The sequence below is a fragment of the Trichomycterus rosablanca genome, chromosome 13 (genome assembly GCF_030014385.1).
Source record: "Trichomycterus rosablanca isolate fTriRos1 chromosome 13, fTriRos1.hap1, whole genome shotgun sequence".
In the NCBI taxonomy this organism is placed as follows: Eukaryota; Metazoa; Chordata; class Actinopteri; order Siluriformes; family Trichomycteridae; genus Trichomycterus; species Trichomycterus rosablanca.
In genome coordinates, this window is record NC_086000.1 from 6,533,054 (window position 1) to 6,555,728 (window position 22,675).

Consider the following 22,675-nt stretch of genomic DNA (forward strand, 5'->3'; position numbering starts at 1 on the left):
AATAACAAACATTAGTACATAGCACCACAAAGTTTTCAGGCATCTGATTAGAAAATTGCATATTTTAGAAAAAATCTATAAAGTTGACAAGGCAAAACATTAAATACCTTTGTTCTGGTTTTGATTACATACACATGGAGGGCAGTTTTACAAATTACTGCGTTCTGTTCTTATTTACATTTTACCTATTGTGCCAACTTGATTAATACATGCTTTAAACCTTTGTATTGGTACTTCATTGAATACGTCTGACATCCATATTTTTGTGTGCAGATTTGCCCTTGGGGCATGCAGAAAGGAGTCAGGAGCCTTAACAAGATGAGAATGGCTCCCTATCAAATCTGTCTGCTAGTTGGCACGACGATGCTACTGCAAGCCGTTGCTCAGAACCCCGACGATCAATGCATGGCAAAGTTTACTAAAGGAAAAGAAGATTTTATTTTGCACACAAATTCCTCTGTAAATGCGGGTGCAACGTTTCTCACATCTGCATCAGTCACTCAAGAGAAAGACTGCATAACTGCCTGCTGCAACAGACCCAACTGTAATCTAGCTTTAATGGAGAATGGTGCTCAGCCGGGAACCATTAAATCCTGCCTCCTCTTCAATTGTTTATACAAGCAGAAGAATGTATGCCGCTTTGTCCAGAAAAAGGGATTTAACAACTACCTTCTAACAACTGATTTCAAGAATATTCTGGATGATTCCATTCCAAGTAAGTGTAGAGTTCAAAGTGGAAAGTGTGGAAATAGTGGTTTAATAAGATGATTTATTATGGTTTAGAAAGTGGTTTCATCTCTGAAAGAAAAATGTATTTATGCTGTGTGTTAGTGTGAAATTAACACTTCAAGGCAGATGTAAGTTATTTTAGTGTTCACTTAGTCTCTGTCTGTAGCCTTTGTATAAGGGTCCTCAACAACAGACTTATAGAAATAGAACAGAAACTTAAAAACCTGAAGCGGATGTTTATTTTTATTAAAGATCATGTAAAATGTGCCACTATAAGACATTAAATAAAAAAAAGAATCACTTTAAATAATAAAAAATGGTAAAATACTAAATAATTAAAAACAGGGAAAATTCTGGTTTTGCTAAACTCCTAATCTTTATTTCTGTTTTCTTATTTACTGTTTTTACTATCATTACTTTTTAACTCATTTAAATGATTACTATAGCCTCTTTCATAATTACTCGAAAGCGGCACGGTGACACAGTGGGTAGCACTGTTGCCTCACAGCAAGAATTCATGACAGGAACTGTAGTAACTCCTTACACAAGGTTCATCACTTCTCAAGGTTATTTCGCACACAGTCACAGACAATTTTGTATCTCCAATTCACCTCACTTGCATGTCTTTGGACTGTGGGAGGAAACCGGAGCACCCGGAGGAAACCCACGTGGACATGGGGAGAACATGCAAACTCCACACAGAAAGGACCCGAACTGTTCCACCTGGGGATCGAACCCAGGACCCAGTGTCTGCGTGGGTTTCTTCCGGGAGCTCCGGTTTCCTCCCACAGTCCAAAGACGTGCAAGTGGTGAATTGGAGATATCAAATTGTCCATGACTGTGTGTGATATGACCTTGTGTGAACTGATGAACCTTGTGTATTGAGTAACTACCGTTCCTGTCCTGAATGTAACCAAAGTGTAAAACATGACGTTAAAATCCTAATAAATAAATAAATTGATTACTGATTGGTCTAAATTATAAATTGATTATAAATAAGCTTTAGTCTAAACTAGGGATGCAAATATTGGCAATTTCTTTTAACTGACTATCATTAGTTGACTGTTAACTATTAACTAAGCATATAGATTCTGGGCGGCACGGTGGCTAAGTGGGTAGCACTGTCGCCTTACAGCAAGAAGGTCCTGGGTTTGATCCCCAGGTGGAGCGGCCCGAGTCCTTTTCTGTGTGGAGTTTGCATGTTCTCCCCATGTCCGCGTGGGTTTCCTCCGTGTGCTCCGGTTTCCTCCCACAGTCCAAAGACTGTGGTCGATACAACCTTGTGAACTGATGAATCTTGTGTAATGAGTAACTATCGTTCGTGTCATGAATGTAACCAAAGTGTAAAACATGACATTAAAATCCTAATAAACAAATAAATAAGCATGTAGATTCCTAGTAAAATATAAAACTTTTACATAAACATGTTTTTATACTGATTTTAATGAAAATCATTGTAAAACAGTGAAAGGGGCAGTAATGTAGAATACAAACATGATATAACAGATATGCAGTCTGTATATTAAAGCTGTTTTCTGAAAACATTCGTTATTATAAGATAGTAGGCAAAGTTTCTACCTTAATACCATGGATAATGCTAATTATCCTTATAATTTTTTGTGAACAAATAAAGTTACACAAAGATCCACATGTGCAGAGTTTACCATACAATCAGACTTAACATAAATACATTAACTTGTCCTGTTTGGGATAGATCTGTAGATCTCAATTCAGATTAAGTGTCAGCTGTTGGAAATTCATTTAAATGAAATTTTCGCAGCAGTAACCCTTGTACAAACTTTGTAAAAGTTTTATTGCCTGCTGTGGTAGTTACACAACAACATTTTTTAAATAGTTGATGGCGTAGTTGAAGGGTTGCGTTGGAATTGTGGCACAGCAGCTACCATCCTGTGTTTTAGCCAGTTTAGATAAACTGCTATTGTCAATAAACCAAGCATAAAGGTCCATTGTACACATAGATCAAACTTACTCCATTACTGTCTGTAAGCTAGACACAAGAGGTTCACAGCTGTGTTGTCTATTATATTGATAGCTGTATAGCTAATTAGCCAGATGTTCCTTTTGCATAACATTGGGCTGTGACTACATCTAAACCTATCATGTTTGTTTGTTTATTAGGATTTTAATGTCATGTTTTACACTTTGGTTACATTCATGAGAGGAACAGTAGTTACTCATTACACAAGATTCATCAGTTCACAAGGTTATATCGGACACAGTCATGGACAGTTTAGCATCTCCAGTTCACCTCACTTGCATGTCTTCGGACTGTGGGAGGAAACCGGAGCACCCGGAGGAAACCCACGCAGACACGGGAAAAACATGCAAACTCCACACAGAAAGGACCCGGACCGCCCCACCTGGGGATCGAACCCAGGACCTTCTTGCTGTGAGGCGACACTGGTACCCACTTAGCCACCATGCTGCCCAAACCTATCACAACTATATATGACATTTGCACCTGATAGACAAATCCTGCCTGACAGTTTTCCAAGGAGGCTCACAGCAGCTCAGGGACCAACGTGTACCATTTTGTTACCTGCTGATTGATCAGTGCTATGTCATCTGTTTAAAAACCAAGAAATCTGCCTTACTGTAGCTTTAACTTCCTGCCACATGTTGACTGAAATTACACACTGGAAGCTACAAATTTTACAGTGTTTAAAATAAAAATGTAGTAGAGCCACTCCAGCTGTAAAATAGGCTTAATAAAAATGTCTTACCAAAGGTGTTCTTTTGTAGTGTTGATCCAACTTTACAACACTGGCTACAAATACTTATGGTATTTATAGGCAATCAGTCCGAAACCTGCTAAGCTAGTAAAACATAAGTAAAAATTTCTTCATTCTGAATATGTTATGTATAAAGAGCTCCACCAGTGAAGTTAATCACTGTTAGGCCTTAAAGCCTGCCTGCAAAGTTTTCTTAAGAGCTTGTTTGCTGAGGATCTCACTACCTGACCACTATATTATGCCCGAGGATTGTAGCTTACCTTGTCATTGACCACAGTGTAACTGTATCAGTGTCAACCCTAGTAAAGTTTTTTTTTTTTAAATAGCTTTTGTTTACTGAGCTGCCTTAGCTAAATTGGAATGCAGAGAGTGTATTCCTGTATTTCAAGACTCTCTTCCTTTCCTGAGGAAATTCTCACCAAGTATATGTGATTACATGCCTCAAACTTGTTCTGACTTGTTCAGTGTTGAACTGTGATATTGCAGGCGTTCATTGCTTTTATTTTAGGGAGTAATATTTGCTATTTGCTTTTCTACCTGGGGCAGGTGAGGAGGTGGACGACCCTCCTACGGCACACGCAGGACTGGATAAAGTGGTGCAGCCTCATGAGACGGTGATGCTCAATGGCGTGGAGAGCAAAGATGACTATGGAATTGTGGATTTCAAGTGGGAGTTGGTGTCTGGAAAATCAACAATTGTCATGGAGGTAATTTAGCTTTTCAAAACTAGATTTAATGTTTGAACTAGTGATGGGAAGATTAGACTGTGTGTAATTGGAATTGGCCAAAACAAGCAGTTGATGTTATTTTTTAAAATAATGCTGATATCGGAGTCCCTCCATGCAATTTTAAAGTTTCAATAAGTATAACATCTTATTGACCTGACTGCTAAAAACGCACCCCACACAAAACCAGACAAATTAAATAGTTTTCTGGACATCTGTTACTTAAGGTCATTTATTATTCTTATGTTTATCTTATATCCATAATAAACCTGTGTTTAGTGAGGGAAACTAGTAACAGTGGTTATTACTGAAAGAAGATAAAATAAGGTAGTGAGAGATCAGAATCACTGGCTGTGTTTACATCCAAAGATTGTTTCCAATCTGATTGAATTCATTCTGATTGCAGATTAAGACTGAGGTGTTTATATTTACACTCCACTCAACAATCTGCTAAAATATTCATTTACATGCACGCTACAAGTAATCCAATCCAAAATGATGCATTACCACTTGGTGTATGTGTTACCATGACAGCGAGCATCACATGAGTTCAGTCAGAGAAAAGGGGCAGCATTATATTACCCGAATTTTCATTTAGCATGTTTGTTTTTTTATTGCTTTAATTGTATATATATATATATATATATATATATATATATATATATATATAAAACAAAGATCTTTATCAGATTGTTGAGTAGAGTGTACACATTAACACCTCGATATTAATCTGTAATTGGAATGAGAAAATCTTAAAATTAATTTTCATTATTATTATTATCTTTATTATTATTTCTTTTTTATTATTTTATGTTGTCAGGCTTTATTTTTGTTTTGCTTTGTGGCTTATTTGTTGTAATATGCTTTAAACTTTTTTGATTTAAGTCTAAATTTTATGTATTTTGAAGTTCAGTTTTATGTTGTTTTTTTTGTAGAAAACCAATTACCCAGATCAAGTGATGGTTTCCAACCTGTCTCCTGGTGTGTATAGATTCAGACTAACCGTCAAGGACAACTCTAGCCATTCTGATTCAGCAGAGGTCATCGTCTTGGTTCTCACACCTGAGCAATCACATCGTGAGTATTTGTTTTAACATAATGTTCATCTGTTCTCAGCTGAAACTTAAAACATCATTGATAGATTTAGTGATCATCAGTATTGAACTGCCAACTAATCACCACGCATGCACAGAAGCAGCTTAAGAGTGGCTAACAGGCTTCACTGAGAGACAGTTTAACTTCCACAGCTGACAGCTCAGAAGATTTGCTTAGTATGTTTGGGGTTGTTGAGTCTAAATAGAACATGTTTAAGTAATCAATCATAGAGGCTGCTGTAAAAACTGTGAAACTAGAAGGAAAAGGCTGTAATCTATAACATGAGTATTACTATGAAAAAAATACATAATTATATTTGAGCCTAAAACAACAGTAACTACAGCACAACTAATAAGTGAAATGCTACTTAATCATTGTTTATTGTGTAAAATAGATCAACCGTGATACAAAAGCCACTATAAAAAGTCTAAAGTCTAAAAGTTCTAAAAATGAGACACTGTTAAAGTAAAAAGCCGTACTAAATAAGAATTCAAATGGAAAGAGGAAATGCTTTAAACTGGAGTTTTCTCCTCTAGGGTAATGAAACTGGTTGAGCTGGTTTTCTGCTTTAGTTTCACAAGCAGAGTATGAGAAGGAAAAGTCAGGTGCTGATGTCTTTTGTTCCTTGCGGCTGGAATTTTACTCAACGTTGAAACTTTAAAAATATAACTGTGACTAACTGCACTTAAAGGGACAGTTGTAGCCTAGTGGTTAAGGTACTGGACTAGTAATCAAATGGTTGCTGGTTTAAGCCCTACCACTGCCAGTTTGTCACTATTGGGCCCTTGAGCAAGGATCTTAACCCTCTTGCTTGGACAATATACTGTGACTAATGTAAGTCGCTTTGGATAAAAAATCCAAATCCTGATAAATGCAGAAAATGTAAATGTAAAGGCACGAGTTATATATAAGTAGTGAAATATTTGGGAAGTGTTCTTAAACAATGAAAGTTGAAACATTGTATGAATGAAACAAAATGAATGAACTGCATTTAAAATTCAACCTTTTCAAAATCGTATTTTAGATTTTTTTAAAAAGGACACTTGACAAAGGTGAAAATCTGATATGCAATTCAGAAAGTCTAAGGGCCAGTGATCACAGACGCATATCTAGGTGAATGAAGCACGAAGTCTAGACCCTTGAACAATATTGTCTAATGAATACTACTACTATATTTCCAATAACTGGTAATAAAGTCCTTGCGTTATTACATAACAGCCAACAAATGTAAGGGAAAAATAAAGTACCAGGGGCACCCCTATGCTGAAACCAATACAAATCAGAAAAATGTTTTATAATGATTAATGAGGGCATTTGATATCAATATATTTTCATCATTGGAAACGGTGAGGGCGGGAGGAGTAGTAATTGGTCAAGTCTGAGAGACTGAGAGAGCTTATAGTCCGGATTTAGCACCATCGGATTTCCTTTCTTTTTGGATGCTCAAAGAAGCTTTAAATGGGAAGAAGATTTTCATGTGATGATGATGTGAAAGCAGCGCTGCATCAGTGGCTACACGCTCAGCCAAAACCATTTTTTTGCTGATGGCATTAAAAAGTTGGTACGACACTGGGGAAAATGCATTGGAAGGTGACTGTAGAAAAGTGATGTCAGTTGTTTTTAAAATGGTTAATAAATAGAGTTTAAAAAAAGTGCAACTTTTTGGAGAACACTCGTATATGCCAAGTTATATGCTTTGGTCAAACTACTTTTAATAGTAGGCAAAGAACACAAATGCAAAATGCTTTTTTAAAATGATGATTTAATTAATTAAAGGAAAAATGCTTTTTAGCCCTGCCTGCCCTCTAAATCAACAAGTCAACCAAATTGAATTGACAATTGAGTTCAGTTTTATTAACCACACCCATACATAAATACTGCCTGACCTGCTTCATCTAAACACTTCAACTTAAATAAAACCTGTCTGGCAATGTGAAGCAGACCAGAAGGTCTCAAAAAGCAGTGCATGATGCCACATTCTAAAAAGATGCAGCTGTACAGATAAAACACAGATGCCAAAAATTTGGCCTGGAAAGTGGTAAAGCCATTATTAAGGCTCTGAGACTTCAGTGGAACATACAGTGAGAGCCATTATCCACATATAAAGAACACCTGAACCAGTGGTGAACCTTCCAAGGAGTGGCCAGTCCATTCAAATTTCACCGAAGGGTGGCAAAGTACAAGGAGTGCCAAAGACTATTTTCAGTAGACTGTTATACTTTGGATTGTTTTAAAAATGCAATTTTACAAAAAATTAGAACAATATGAAAGCAGTTATTTTAACCACAATGATTACTTTATCAAATGCTATTTTAAAAATGCTATTTTCAAATACAACCACTAAAACAGTGATCAGTTAGTGACAGATTTTTCTCCATGGTTAACTGTTAAACATAGTTTTTTTTCTTGCTGATGAAATACTTCAGTTTTTATAGCACTACTTTACGACTGTTGAGACAGACCGTCCACTGCAATGGACATTTTAAATAAAAAATAACAATAAAAATATTATATTCGATTTTTATTCTTACTGAGCCTTTTTGAGTGCATTACAGACAGAAAACAACGTTCATTTATTTTTCCATCACTGAAACATAATTCGGATCTGAAAGGGTTAAATAATATTGAAATAATTAAATAAAGAACCTAAGTCATTTAACCTTTGCCATGTGACTGTTGCATGTGATAGCTATGCTGATGTGAAACATTGTTTAGCCTCAGTTGTCACAATTATCATGTAAAAGGGAACAACTGTTAGTTTTTCTGATGTGCAAAGTAGTCTTGTGGTAAGTAGAACCACTAGAACTACGCGTTTAGCAGAGTGAACCCACGGGGAGAACATGCAAACTCTGCACAGAAAGGTCCCGGACCACCCCACCTGGGGATCAAACCCAGGACCTTCTTGCTGTGAGGCGACAGTGCTACCCACTTAGCCACCATGCCACCCATAGTCAGATTATTTTTATTGTTATTATTTTACTCTAATAAACTGTCATGTAGATTTGTGCTTAACTTTTATTTGTTGGTTGGTTTAAACATCTGGTTAGCCAGTCAACTGCCAGCTCACTGCATATCATACAGACACTGGTAAACATCAGGTAATGTTCAAATTAAACATCATAATAGAAGAAAATATGAACAGTCTTTGGAAGAATGGCATTGAAGTTTTTTTTATATATATAGAAGCACCTTGTTAATGAAAGAGCCCTAAAGAAATGGCAGGGCCAGTCAGGCTTGTAGGAAGGCTAACTCACTTTCTTACTTCTTACAACCATGGTACATAAAAGACAGCTTATCAGAGCAACCTTGAGGCAGATGGGTTACAAGAGCTAGTTGTTAAGTGGGTAGCACTGTCGTCTCACAGCAAAAAGGTCCTGTGTTTAATCCCCAGGAGGGGCTGTCCGGGTCCTTTCTGTGTGGAGTTTGCATGTTCTACCCATGTCCGCGTGGGTTTCCTCCCACAGTCCAAAGACATGCAAGTGAGGTGAATTGGAAATACTAAATTGTCCATGACAGTGTTGGATATAACCTTGTAAACTGATTAATTTTGTGTAAGGAGTAACTACCGTTTCTGTCATGAATGTAACCAAAGTGTAAAACATGACGTTAAAATCCTAATAAACAAACAAACAAGAGCAGAAGCCCACATCAGTTTTTACTCCTATGGGACAAAAACCTGCAGTTTATGCTACATTTTGACCAACAGTTTTCATGTTGTATCAGAAATCAAGACTCTTTGTATTCAAAGTTTGAGGCGTTGTGTGTGCTGTTTAGAGCAAGGCCAGATACCACTGTTGAATGTGCATGACCTATAAGTCCTCAGACAGCATTGCATGAGAAATCATCTTACTGCTGCAATTTATTTAGCCACATAACCTTTCTGAAAACCACTGTGACTTAGAGGGAATAGAGAAATGCAAGCTTAACCTCTTTTACACAAAAAGAAAGCTGTGCATCAGTTCTATGCAAAACAATGCCAAGTTCTCCTGGCCCAAGCTCAGTTTAGATGAGCCGAAAGACAATGGGAATGTGCTCTGATCAGGTGTGTTTATTTTTGTCTTTTATTTTGAAGGGTGTGAAAGGTGGCTGCTGTTAAGCAAATATACAGTGTATCACAAAAGTGAGTACACCCCTCACATTTCTGCAAATATTTCATTATATCTTTTCATGGGACAACACTATAGACATGAAACTTGGATATAACTTAGAGTAGTCAGTGTACAGCTTGTATAGCAGTGTAGATTTACTGTCTTCTGAAAATAACTCAACACACAGCCATTAATGTCTAAATAGCTTGCAACATAAGTGAGTACACCCCACAGTGAACATGTCCAAATTGTGCCCAAATGTGTCGTTGTCCCTCCCTGGTGTCATGTGTCAAGGTCCCAGGAGTAAATTGGGAGCAGGGCTGTTAAATTTGGTGTTTTGGGTACAATTCTCTCATACTGGCCACTGGATATTCAACATGGCACCTCATGGCAAAGAACTCTCTGAGGATGTGAGAAATAGAATTGTTGCTCTCCACAAAGATGTCCTGGGCTATAAGAAGATTGCTAACACCCTGAAACTGAGCTACAGCATGGTGGCCAAGGTCATACAGCAGTTTTCCAGGACAGGTTCCACTCGGAACAGGCTTCGCCAGGGTCGACCAAAGAAGTTGAGTCCACGTGTTCGGCGTCATATCCAGAGGTTGGCTTTAAAAAATAGACACATGAGTGCTGCCAGCATTGCTGCAGAGGTTGAAGACGTGGGAGGTCAGCCTGTCAGTGCTCAGACCATACGCCGCACACTGCATCAACTCGGTCTGCATGGTCGTCATCCCAGAAGGAAGCTGACGCACAAGAAAGCTCACAAACAGTTTGCTGAAGACAAGCAGTCCTAGAACATGGATTACTGGAATGCCCTGTGGTCTGACGAGACCAAGATAAACTTGTTTGGCTCAGATGGTGTCCAGCATGTGTGGCGGCGCCCTGGTGAGAAGTACCAAGACAACTGTATCTTGCCTACAGTCAAGCATGGTGGTGGTAGCATCATGGTCTTGGGCTACATGAGTGTTGCTGGCACTGGGGAGCTGCGGTTTATTGAGGGAAACATGAATTCCAACATGTACTGTGACATTCTGAAACAGAGCATGATCCCCTCCCTTCGAAAACTGGGCCTCATGGCAGTTTTCCAACAGGATAACGACCCCAAACACAACCTCCAAGATGACAACTGCCTTGCTGAGGAAGCTGAAGGTAAAGGTGATGGACTAAACCCAATTGAGCACCTGTGGCGCATCCTCAAGTGGAAGGTGGAGGAGTTCAAGGTGTCTAACATCCACCAGCTCCGTGATGTCATCATGGAGGAGTGGAAGAGGATTCCAGTAGCGACCTGTGCAGCTCTGGTGAATTCCATGCCCAGGAGGGTTAAGGCAGTGCTGGATAATAATGGTGGTCACACAAAATATTGACACTTTGGGCACAATTTGGACGTGTTCACTGTGGGGTGTACTCACTTATGTTGCCAGCCATTTAGACATTAATGGCTGTGTGTTGAGTTATTTTCAGAAGACAGTAAATCTACACTGCTATACAAGTTGTACACTGACTACTCTAACTTATATCCAAGTTTTATTTCTATAGTGTTGTCCCATGAAAAGATATAATAAAATATTTGCAGAAATGTGAGGGGTGTACTCACTTTTGTGATACACTGTACAAAAACTAACCTGTCTGTCATGGTATGGGGGTGCATCAGAGGCTTATATTGGGATTTTAGAAAGACATAAGCCACCAAGGCAACATCTTCTACCGACAGAAAATACATGGTTATTCCAGCAACACAATGCAAGGTCTCATGCTGCATGGCTATGATGATGTGTAATTAAAAGGAAATATTGATGCAACATAGTGGTAAACATACCTCTGTTTGAACTTTTTTGGAGTTTGTTGCAGTCATTTATGTGTTCATTTTTACAAAATACCGTTAAGTTGGTCATCGATTACATTGAAATTATTCAGTTAAATAAAAATGTAAGTGAATTAACAAATCACAGATTCGTCTTTTCATTGCATTTTACAAAATAGCCCAATTCTCCGGAAATAGGATTTGTAAAAAAACTAAACAAAAGCTTAAAAAAATTTCTACACCAATTATTAATCTATCATGGAAAGGGTGTGTTTATCACCAGATCATTCATCATCGTATAAAGAATGCAGAGCTGCCTGTTTAATAAAGAACTTGACAAACCAGCTATAAATGTACAACTTTTAAGTTAAACTGTAAAAGAAAATAGCATTTGTAGCATTAATGCTTTTGTGTTTAGGAAAGATGTTTAGCAATGTGGCTGCTGCATGTGGTATTAATGCTGATTTGAAGTTTAATCTCATCACTACTGTCATTCAAAAGGGAACCTGGTTTGTTTTTGACATTCTAAGCAGTTTTGTGGTGAACCTCTTAGAACAGGCGTGTTTATCAGAAGGGAATCATGTTATTTTCACTTCTGGATACAGTATCAAAGCTGTGGAATTAACCAATACCTAATACTGATATCCCATTGTAAACCTAGTCTAATGTAATGATATAAAATTGAAGGTGGTGTGTTTTCATGTTAACATCATACATGTGTATAGTATTGCAAAAACAGTTGCATGAAAAAGTTTAGTGATTTAGAGGTTTTTAGCATTATTTCATATTAAATATGATCAAATTTTAATCCAGATCATAATATACCAACAGACACTAACTAAAATATTAACATAAATTGTTATTCTTATGTATTCATTATACACACCACTTTTGGGCTACTGTACAGGTCCAACCTAAACACTGCCACATTCAACCTAAACACTGCCACATCACCCTTCTGCTGCGTTCTCTTCACTGGCTTCCTGTAGCGGCAAGCATTCAGTTTAAAACACTGATGCTTGCACTCAAGTGGTGGAATTAACTTCCAATGTCTGTCAGAACATCTGAGTCTCTCACTGTCTTCAAAAAACCCACCTCTTTACTAAGCACTTGAGCTGACATGTACTTACTTACTAATGCTCTTATTCATTTCCTGAACTGTTGTCTACTTAAACTAGAGTAGGGTAATGTTCACTATGGAAGCACTTCTGTATAACTTGCTCTGGAAAAGAGAGTCTGCTAAATGACGAAAAATGTAAATGTACAGGTTCTTACATAAGATCTGATTAAGCTATGTAAAAATCGAACATGGAGAGATACATGAAACCAAAAAGCCAATCGCTAAAATGTTGAACAAATGAACAGTGACACAAAACAGTGAAACAACAACAACCATGCTTTAAAAATAGGAATATTCTTACACATTAGAGTCCAAACCAAACCCAGTTTATACTGCATGACCTGTATGGCTGTTAATGCACAAAATCTCATGTGGTGTAGAATTAATCCTTACTGCCTAAGAAATGATGATAAGCAGATACAGGAAGCAATACTGCTGCTGACAGAGGTTTTACCACTTATAAAAGTCAAGGGTTTAAATATGTTTTAAAACAAAATGAGTTTATTATGGACAATTATCAAAATAATCTTTGTAATTACTGTGCATTCAAAGACCAAAACAAACTTTAATGAATCTAGGTTCAAACCCTGGTCTCCATGACACCCTGGGTGCTGTGTGCCACCCACTTTTCTATTGTAAGGCTCCTAACATCACACCTTTAGTATGGAAATAGAATAAATTTTTTTTTGCTGTGTAGTTTTACTGTATAGAGCTCATTTACAGAAAAATGTAGGGCAGTTGTAGCCTAGTGGTTAAGGTACTGGACTAGTAATCAGAAGACTGCTGGTTCAAACCCCACCACTGCCAGGTTGCCACTGTTGGGTCCTTGAGCAAGGCCCTTAACCGCCAACTGCTTAGACGGTATACTGTTTGTTGCTTTGAATAAAAGCATCTGCTAAATGCTGAAAATGTAAAAATGGAAGACCTGGTAATCAATTCACAGTTTTCAATACATTGTATGTTTAATTTGTTTTTGTTTTTTTAGACCACTGTCTAGTGCCCAAGAAGGAGGGACCTTGTCGGGGTTCCTTCGCTCGCTGGCACTACAATGCGGCATCAGAGAAGTGCGAAAAGTTCAACTATGGGGGCTGCAAAGAAAACCGAAACAACTACCTGACTCTGGAGGATTGCAATAAAGCCTGTGACAAGGTTTCAGGTACAAAAAAATTTACCACCTTAGAAGAACATCAGAAGAGCTCAATCAAACATTCGTATATTGATGATTTTTCTGTTGTTGCCATCATTTTACAGTATAGTTATATTTTACTGTGTTAAAAGTTTTAGACTCACCTTGCAAATTCACTCAGTTTATTGTTAGTTAACACCTTTGTGAGAAGTTTGGGAATCAGCTGTTTTAAATTCCTTCCTAAAGATAAAAAAAGCCCAAGGTCTATTACTATGGTTAAAGACTATTCACAGAACAAATTGGAATAACAGTAATGGCACACAAGATACCCCATATACAAAAATATTGGGACACCCATTCTTCTCATGTTTAATGTCATGTGTTTCATCCACAACACTTGCTAACAGGTGTATTAAATCAATTATATTCTATTTATTCTGAAAAATTCTGATTCTGATATAGAGGAAGCTGTAGGCTTTCAACTTTGTCATGCTGGAACAGGAAAGAGCCTTCCTTAAACTGTTCCTGCAAAGCAAGGTCTATAAAGACATAAAGAATAGCTTGGTTTTAAGAAAACCCAGTGGCCTGCACAGAGCTTTGACCTCAGCCCCACTGAACAGCTTTGGAATGAACTGGAACATTAATGCCATACACATCTTTTAGAGAATCCTCTTCTAAAGGAACTTGCTATATGTTAATTAAAAGTCCTCTCTTTGGAACACTTCTCTCACTGCAATATATGGTGGTGGTAGCATTTTGGTGTGGGGCATTTTTCAGCAGCAGAGACTAGAAGTGTCATTATGTTTCCACAGGTGGATTACTGATAAAAACAAGCTTCTCTTTGCCAGAAACTCTAAACCATGTGTCAAATCCAAATCCGACCCGCCACGTCATTTTATGTGATCCGCGAGAGCTTAAAAGACCTATGATTGTCTTAATATACACTGTAAAATCATACATAAACTACATCTCCCACAATGCAAAGTGACCACATCCCGCCACTAAATGGCAGTGTTTCCACATCAGCATTTAACTGAGGCGGTTTTCCAACAAGTGATGTTGAGAAATAATTACAAATAATCCCAATATGAAAGAAAATTGAAGCAGAAGGAAGTAATTTAATGGAAGATAGGAAAGTGAAAACGAGTTTGTGCTTCAAGAAGAAAAAACGGTACGTCTTCTGTGTTATGCGGCCATGTCTGTGGTAAAGGAGTACAATATAAATGTAGATATACATTAAAAATATACAGTATAAATTTGGCATTTTGACACCAAACACAGAATTTAGCCTCCAAGAAAAACAACAAATTGTTCAAGACTTAAAAGGCCCTTTGACAGCCACCATAATTCAGATGTGGCCCTCGGTGAAAATGAGTTTGACACCCCTGCTCTAAACTATAAGAAGTTCAAACACATTAACACAGTTAGGTTAAGCATAGTTATTTAAATCCAAACATTTGGACCACTGGGTGACAACCATTTATCTAAAAATAATAAAATAATAATAATACAGGTTGGGGACTGAGGAATTTTCAAGGCCTTGTATATTGGGAGCTGTCCCAATAAATATATTTTTTTAAAAGGCCACGGCATATGCTGACTATTAATGATTTTGTTCTTCTTTCTATTGCAGTTCTTAACCAGCCTGGATCAGGAAGACTTGGTCCAATTGGTTCTCCCAGTAAGTCCATAAAATGTTTCTCCTGTATTTCTGGTTAATCTGAAGAAAATTGGCCAGCTAGAGTGGTGTGTTATGTAAACATTAGAAAGTTTTGTATGAAGAAAACTATACAGAGGCTTTTGTTAGTTTTATCATGAACAGATTTGTGCAGTTATTACCTGAATGGTCATGTAAACAGTATATTCTAATAACCAAAATTAAGTTTTGAACATACTCAGATTTTAAGAATGTACAGTGGTACCTTGAAACTTGACGTTAATTGGCTCTGGGAGTGGCGTTGAGTTTAAAAGGCATCAAGTTTCGAGGTATTTTTCCATAAGGATGTATAGGAAACCCGTTAATGCATTCCATGGTCCCGTGGAAGTGCATATATTTTAGAGTAATGTAAAATAATGGGGTTGTTTTTGACACCTATACACTGAAAATAACAGAAATATGATATTAAAAAAACACTCAAATACAATTGAAACCTGCACCTTTACTTCTTTATTTTCTTACGCTTCCTAACTTTCTTTGGGATTAATAAAGCATCTATCTCTCTATTTAATCATGGATGCTTGCTCTTGGAATACCGTATTCCGTTCAGTAAAGGCGCATTCACATGAGAAGGGACAAGATAACTTTTGCGCTTTTCCGCTTTTTTCCACGATAAGTTTTGTGCTTTGTGAATGCGCCTTTACTGAACAAAATATGGTATCATAAAGAAGTGAAGGTAACGTGCAGGTTTTATTGTATTTTTATATTAATTTGAACTATTTTTCAATTGTATTTGAGTGTTTTATATAGATGTATTGTACTAAAACAACGGGCGAGGAATTTCATTAGTGGAGAAAAATTATGAGCGGTAATAATTAAGAGAAGTTTAGTGTTCCTGTGTTGTTCTTTTAATGCATTAATCCACGTTAAGCTTCATTTTTAACAATAAGCGTTTTGATTCTCAAAATTTCTCAGAACCCCGAGCTATAACAAGTTTATTAGTGATACAGTGAGGAAAATACTGTACAGCCAAACACAGAGTGTATTTGAATGTTATTTGTCTCATATTCATACTTTGATGACGTTTTGCTGCACAGCTCAAGCAGAGCGCTAAACAAAGCGGCTGTTTATTGTTAATTTTAAATAAAATTTTAAAAAATGTAAGGCTGAACATGTTGAGTTTAAGGGAACATCGAGTTTAAGGGAACAAATTTCTCCCCGATTGTGTCGAGTTTCAAATATTTCGAGTTTGGGGGGCGTCGAGTTACAATGTACCACTGTATTTAGTTTGTTGTATTTATCCCCTTTATTCTCTGGATTCTGGTGGGTTTTCCAAACCTTCATTAAAATAGATTTGTGAAAATTGTACATTTGTAAAGTTAGTTCACCCTGTATTTTTAAAAACCTTGTATTTTTAAATGTTTTTTTTTTTTATGTCTTTCCATACAAGCTTAATTGATGCATGCCACACATTACATAATACTTTGTGACAGGGGATGATTTAAGATTAGGAATATTGTGAAAACACCTCAAACATTTGATGCAATAATGCTTGGGTAAAAAATGCAATTATGCTTGGGTCAAGGGTGCAAGGATTCAAGGGTCAAGGCTTGTCTTTGTTCCAATAATCACATAAGCAAATAATCCATCTAGTGATTTACAATTTGGCATGATTACTTTCACCTCAATTGTTATTTCAATTAATAATGCTTCACAAAATAATCCAAATTATTGTCTGTCACAGATCAGGAGTGTGGAGCCCCCTGTGGACCAGAACAGTTCACCTGTGCTAATAAATGTTGCATAGACAAAGAGCTTGAATGTGACTCTGAGAAGCAGTGCAGTGATGGCTCTGATGAAGAGCCGTGTGAAAACCGTAAGTACCATACTGCTCAGAACACTTAGTACCAGCTTACGTTTAGACAGTTTGGTTATGCTGTCCTGTGGCTAGTCTTGGTATAGTGTCACAATAACAGGTCTGACAGTCATCGCCCCATTGACTGAAGTTTTTTTACACCGCAGTGACTTAGTTAACTTCTTGCTACTATTATAAGCACTTTTGTTTTAATTGTATATACTGTCAGTGCCACCTTATTCACTTCAAATTTACACAATGTTCTTTAACTTTGTACTTTGATCAGCCATAACATTTAAACCACCTTCTTGTTTCTATATTCACTGTCCATTTTATCAGCTCCACTTACCATATAGGAGCACTTTGTAGTTCTACAATTACTGACTGTAGTCCATCTGTTTTTCTGCATGCTTTGTTACCCCCCTTTCATGCTGTTCTCCAATGGTCAGGTCTCTCCCTGGACCACCACAGAGCAGGTATTATTTGGGTGGTGGATCATTCTCAGAACTGCAGTGACACTGACATTGTGGTGGTGTGTTAGTGTGTGTTGTGCTGGTATGAGTGGATAAGACACAGCAGCGATGATGGAGTTTTTAAACACCTTACTGTCACTGCTGGATTGACTAAAACTAAAACAGCAGCAATAGATGAGCGATCATCTCTGACTTTACATCTACAAGGTGGACCAACTAGGTAGGAGTGTCTAATAGAGTGGACAGTGAGTGGACACGGTATTTAAAAACTCCAGCAGCGCTGCTGTGTCTGATCCACTCATACCAGCACAACACACACTAACACACCACCACCATGTCAGTGTCACTGCAGTGCTGAGAATGATCCACCACCTAAATAATACCTGCTCTGTGGTGGCCCTGTTGGGGTCCTGACCATTGAGGAACAGGGTGAAAGCAGGCTAAAAAAAGTATGTAGAGAAAGAGATGGACTACAGTCAGTAATTGTAGAACTACAAAGTGCTCCTATATGAAGTGGAGCTAATAAAACAGTGAGTGTAGTAACGAGGGGGTGGTTTTAATGTTATGGTTGATCAGTGTTTGTGTTTTAAAAATATGTAGTTATAAGTTATAACAACTATATTCTAGAAATAAATTTGATGGGTGAGGGGAAATAATGAAAGAATCCTTAGCAGGCTGGTCACTTCTAGGTAAATTCTCCACTGTTACAAGCTACCTCTGTTTTGTGGTTTAGTGTAGTCTGAAAACAGTGCAAACCCTTATTATTATTTTGACTAAATGGGCACACGCTACCACAGACATATTTCAAAGTGTTATGAGTCCTTTTCAGAGGAGTGGCTGTTGTTACAGCAGAAAAGATCACAGGGAGGTCACTTTATTTTAATACCATTTGTTTTTGAAATGGAATGTCCAGTAAGCTCATGGTCATGTGTCCAAATACATTAGGCCAGGCAGTGTGTATAACTCTAGTTGTCCTAATCTTTTAATTCTTTGTTTTTTTTAAGTTTTCTTTTTTTTTTGCTTTCTACCCATGAATGTATAAAAACGTTGCAGTGTTAAACTTAATACAAAAAAATATAAAATTCAGAGAATGAACACATTTCTGATTGATGGTTATTTAGGGTTTTGAGTAACCTGTACTACCGTCTTTATATGTTTTAAAGAGTCACTTGATACTGTGACGCAGTAAAACCGCAGCATTTTTAGACAGGTTCTCATGCTATAAAAATGTCACGCCTCAACATGAAGTTGAATTCAGGATGTGGAAATGTGGTGGTGATAAACTGTATAATTCTGTGTACTTACATATTCTGTGTGACTTGTCTTCTCACGTACTGTTAAAAAATCCTCTGTTTCCATAAGCACCCTATAATTGCAACACAAAAAAAATATTAATGACTTGTTAAGGTCCAACTTGGTTCTTTTTGATTTTGTGCTGAAACAAAGTTTCTTTTTACCTTTATTTTCAGTGTACCCACAGTTTAATGACTTGATTAACCAGAATTCGGATGTGAAGAAAGGTATGTGCAATGACTTTTATTTAATTGCTGCATTCACAGTGAGTTTTATTAATTTGCTGCATTCACAGTGAGTTTTATTAAATTGCTGCATTCACAAGGACGTTTTATTAAAATACTACATAACCACATTAAATTCATATTAGTACAGTATCTTTAGGATTTTTACTGTCCGTTTTGCACTGTCTCAATTTGGGTACTTTGGCGCCCCCTCCCGTTCACATAACACCCTTAATGCCAAAGTGGAACGCAGGCTAGAGCACACCTCCTGTTACACTTATTAAACTGCCTGTTACTTTTTTACATTACTCAGCAGCAGATCGAATGTTTATTTTCTCCTCTTGTGCATTTGTGTTTCACCAATTTATTCTTAAACAGAGTCCCACACAGAGTAGACCAGTTGTGCCCAATACATCGATAGTGATCTACCAGTCGATCACACAGTGCACGCTGGTAGATTGCACCTCATTTAAACAGGTCAGCGTGATTGACATGAAATGTGGCTACTTTAATTTGCGGTTTGTTACCATAGCTATGCCTCAGCCCGCCTAAAACACTGCAAATCTAGAAAGTTTTCATTCATCAGTAGCCAGTTCGCACCATTTTTTGCATTTTTCCTTTTGTAACCTACACTGTTTGTAAAGATGAGTGCGCAACCAAGCACAAAGAAACCAAAAACTGTTCGATTCGGGCAAGAACATGGCACAGACATCTGTTTCGTTCATACGTGGAAGAAGCTGAAGGCGAATATTCAGGGTTTTTTATGTTACAAACAGAAATTTTAACCCTACAATCTGACATCTCTGCTAGACATTTTTGGAACTTGCTGGCTGGGGAAAAATATCCAAACATAAGAACATGTGCCACATATTTGACAGCATTTTTGGATCAACCAGCCTTTTTCCACATAATTAAATAAATAAAACACAATTGGCATCAGCAGCTATTGTCCAGACTACATAAACCTGGCTGACACCATTCAGGGCAAATCATCAGAATAAGGTTTGTGTCATTTTTCAGTCACTCGCCCTGTAATGCTAAATATTAATATCGGCAACTGAAGCACATTTTAAAAAGCTTTAAAGCTCGTGATGACCTGTCGACTAAAATTGTAGATCCCAAGCCACAAAAGTGTGGGCACCCCTGGAGTAGACCCTCTAGGTTATTTGGGGGGATTACTTTAGACAGACAGACAGACAGACAGATAGATACTTTACTAATTTTGAAGGAAATTATAGATCCATAAAATTAAAGATTCATTGGTGTTGTCCTTGTCAATCTCTCTTAATTTGCTTCTTTTTTTTTTTTTTTTTTTTTTTTACAAAGATGCTGCAGCTATCCGTTGCACACAACCTCCAGTTACAGGCCCTTGCCGTGCCAGCATGACGTATTGGTATTACAACCCATATCAACAGCAGTGCTCCCGCTTCAATTATGGGGGCTGTGACGGCAATGATAACCGCTTTGAGAAAAATGATGAATGCGTTAAATTTTGTAAAGGAGTGAGTGGTGAGTATAATCTTAATAATAATATCTCTTACTTACTAACTTCCTGTTTTTCTTGGTGAAGAGTGGTGTGCATTGTGGAGTTAGTTATACATTTCTAAATTTTTAAGTTATCTCTTATGGTTGCCACTGATTCATTTGTCCTAGCCATCATCAGGTCATCATTTAAGTGTTTTGCTTTAACAAGGGGGACTTTCTCCCACAGCTATAGGTTTGGAACATCTGGGCAATACTACCAATGGTGTCTCTAGGAATGTTCAATGTCTACCCAGGTATAACCGATATATACAAATATAATTCCTTTTTCTCCTACTGTTACAGAGAAAGACGCCTTCGGCAGACGAGGATACTATGAAAGGGTTACTGACGAGAATGAGTCAAGTGAGTGCTTTTAAACTCTAAGAAATGTCTGAGTGTGTTTACATTGTACACATCATCAGCTCATAAACTCTGAATTTCTACATGGATTCAAACCTGTTTCTGTTCTAATTAAAATCTTTTTTCCTCTCTCCCCTTTCATTCCATTAGTTTCCATTGCCATAGCTGTGGCACTGGGCGTGGCCATTCTCATCACGTTGATTCTGATTGGCTACTGCCTCCTGAAAAGAAAGAAGCAGCGGCAGCCGAGGCGCCAGTACGTCGCTGCAAACTCGCACATGGTGCCTGTAGACGATACGGAGAAACTCGTCTACAACAGCACCACCAAACCCATCTGATCCCCGTCACATTTGTTCTGTTACAGCAGTGGTTCTCAATTCCAGCATTGTGTCATGATTTGAATCAGGTGTGTTAACAGCAGAGTAGTCAGGGGAGCACGTTGATCTGGAATAGGGAACCACTGCACTTCAGTGAGGTTTAATGTTTTGTCTGCACCAACACCATTGATGTAGCCTGTTAGCCAATTACTGAGCCTTTCGGCACATGAATTAAATGTGTTGGTGTACAAAAACATACACACCAGGACTGAGACTGCAAAACTACCACTAAACTATCGCACCTCACTCACAGACACTTTAAGATAATCTGTGGAAATGTTTTATTGATAATGTTTTATTTTAATAGGATGGGTTATTGGTTTTTTTCCTTCTTTTTGGTTTATTCTTAAACATTGTGTACAAAAACATATTTTAAAACATTTTTATCAGCTATTTTATTGTTATTCTTTATCAAGTTGTTGGTCAGCAACTCTGTACTCAGGGTTAAAAGCGTAGTCAATAAAATATTCAGGTCTGATTTAAGGAAAGTGTGATTGCCTGGCACAAACCAAAACTCAGAAATAAAAGTATAGATACTATGACAAGATTATCTTATACTTCATTAAAGAAAGAAAACTGCTACAGGTTAATAGGCGAGGTAGATGTAGATGTTTTTCCTCGTGCATTGAACTTGTACACGCAGGGTCTGTAGTTATAAATTAACAAGTAATCAATTGTTAAGAAGTAATCAATTCTGTGAACCTAAGATTAGAGATGCACTGATCCGAGTACCAGATTAAACATATAATTCCTTTCTGCTGCTCCCACCACAACAGATAATTCGTCTGTATGTTTGTTTTGGTACAGTTTTATTTACACCGGATTTCCTTTCAAGCATATCCCTCCAATTTATCTGGGCTTGGGACCAGTACTTATAAGTCCAGCTTGGGATTTGAACCCAGTAACTCAGGCTTTCCTGTTACCAGCAGCAAGATTGCATTTGACATTTTTCAATCAAATTCACTAACCTATGACACAACTCAGATCAAAGGTCACCTAGATCAAGTTTCATTGCTTGAAACCTGAAGCAATGAAAAGAGTCAGCTTGGTCACTGTGAGAGGTTTGTTTTGAAAAGTATCAAGTGTTGCTGATAGTTTAAGATGAAAAATGGAAGGAATGAATCAGTGCATCACTATGTAAGATTATTGCTTTGAGGGGAAAAAAATCATGTGAAAGGTACTCCTGTTTGTACATAGTTATAATATAACTGTATCTATTACATCTCTCATGCCTTTTTATCTGTTTTTAAAGCTTTAATAAAATATGATGTTTAAACTATAGTATTTGTGTTTGCTTTTGTGTTGTGTAGTTAAGTCTGTTCATTTAGACAGCAAATATCAAAGTAACTCAAAACGTAAATGTTCTTTTAAACATACTGCTAACTGAGTAACACCATACTATTACTAGGTAGGACCCACCCCCTTTTGCTCAGAGACCGGGGGCCATTAAAGAAGTCATTGTTGTGTTCATTGAG

At 37.4% G+C, this 22,675-nt stretch overlaps 1 protein-coding gene across 1 annotated transcript; it reads left to right on the forward strand.

Moving 5' to 3' along the window:
• Positions 1 to 318: 318 nt before the first annotated feature.
• spint1a (serine peptidase inhibitor, Kunitz type 1 a) lies at positions 319 to 21,508 on the forward strand. The gene is made up of 11 exons (XM_063007272.1): positions 319 to 715; positions 4,029 to 4,189; positions 5,143 to 5,284; positions 13,297 to 13,467; positions 13,630 to 13,640; positions 15,082 to 15,118; positions 16,839 to 16,970; positions 18,892 to 18,942; positions 20,266 to 20,448; positions 20,767 to 20,826; positions 20,974 to 21,508. The coding sequence occupies exons 1-11, from the start codon at positions 319 to 321 to the stop codon at positions 21,159 to 21,161; spliced, it is 1,533 nt and encodes a 510-aa protein (XP_062863342.1). The 3' UTR covers positions 21,162 to 21,508.
• Positions 21,509 to 22,675: the final 1,167 nt, after the last annotated feature.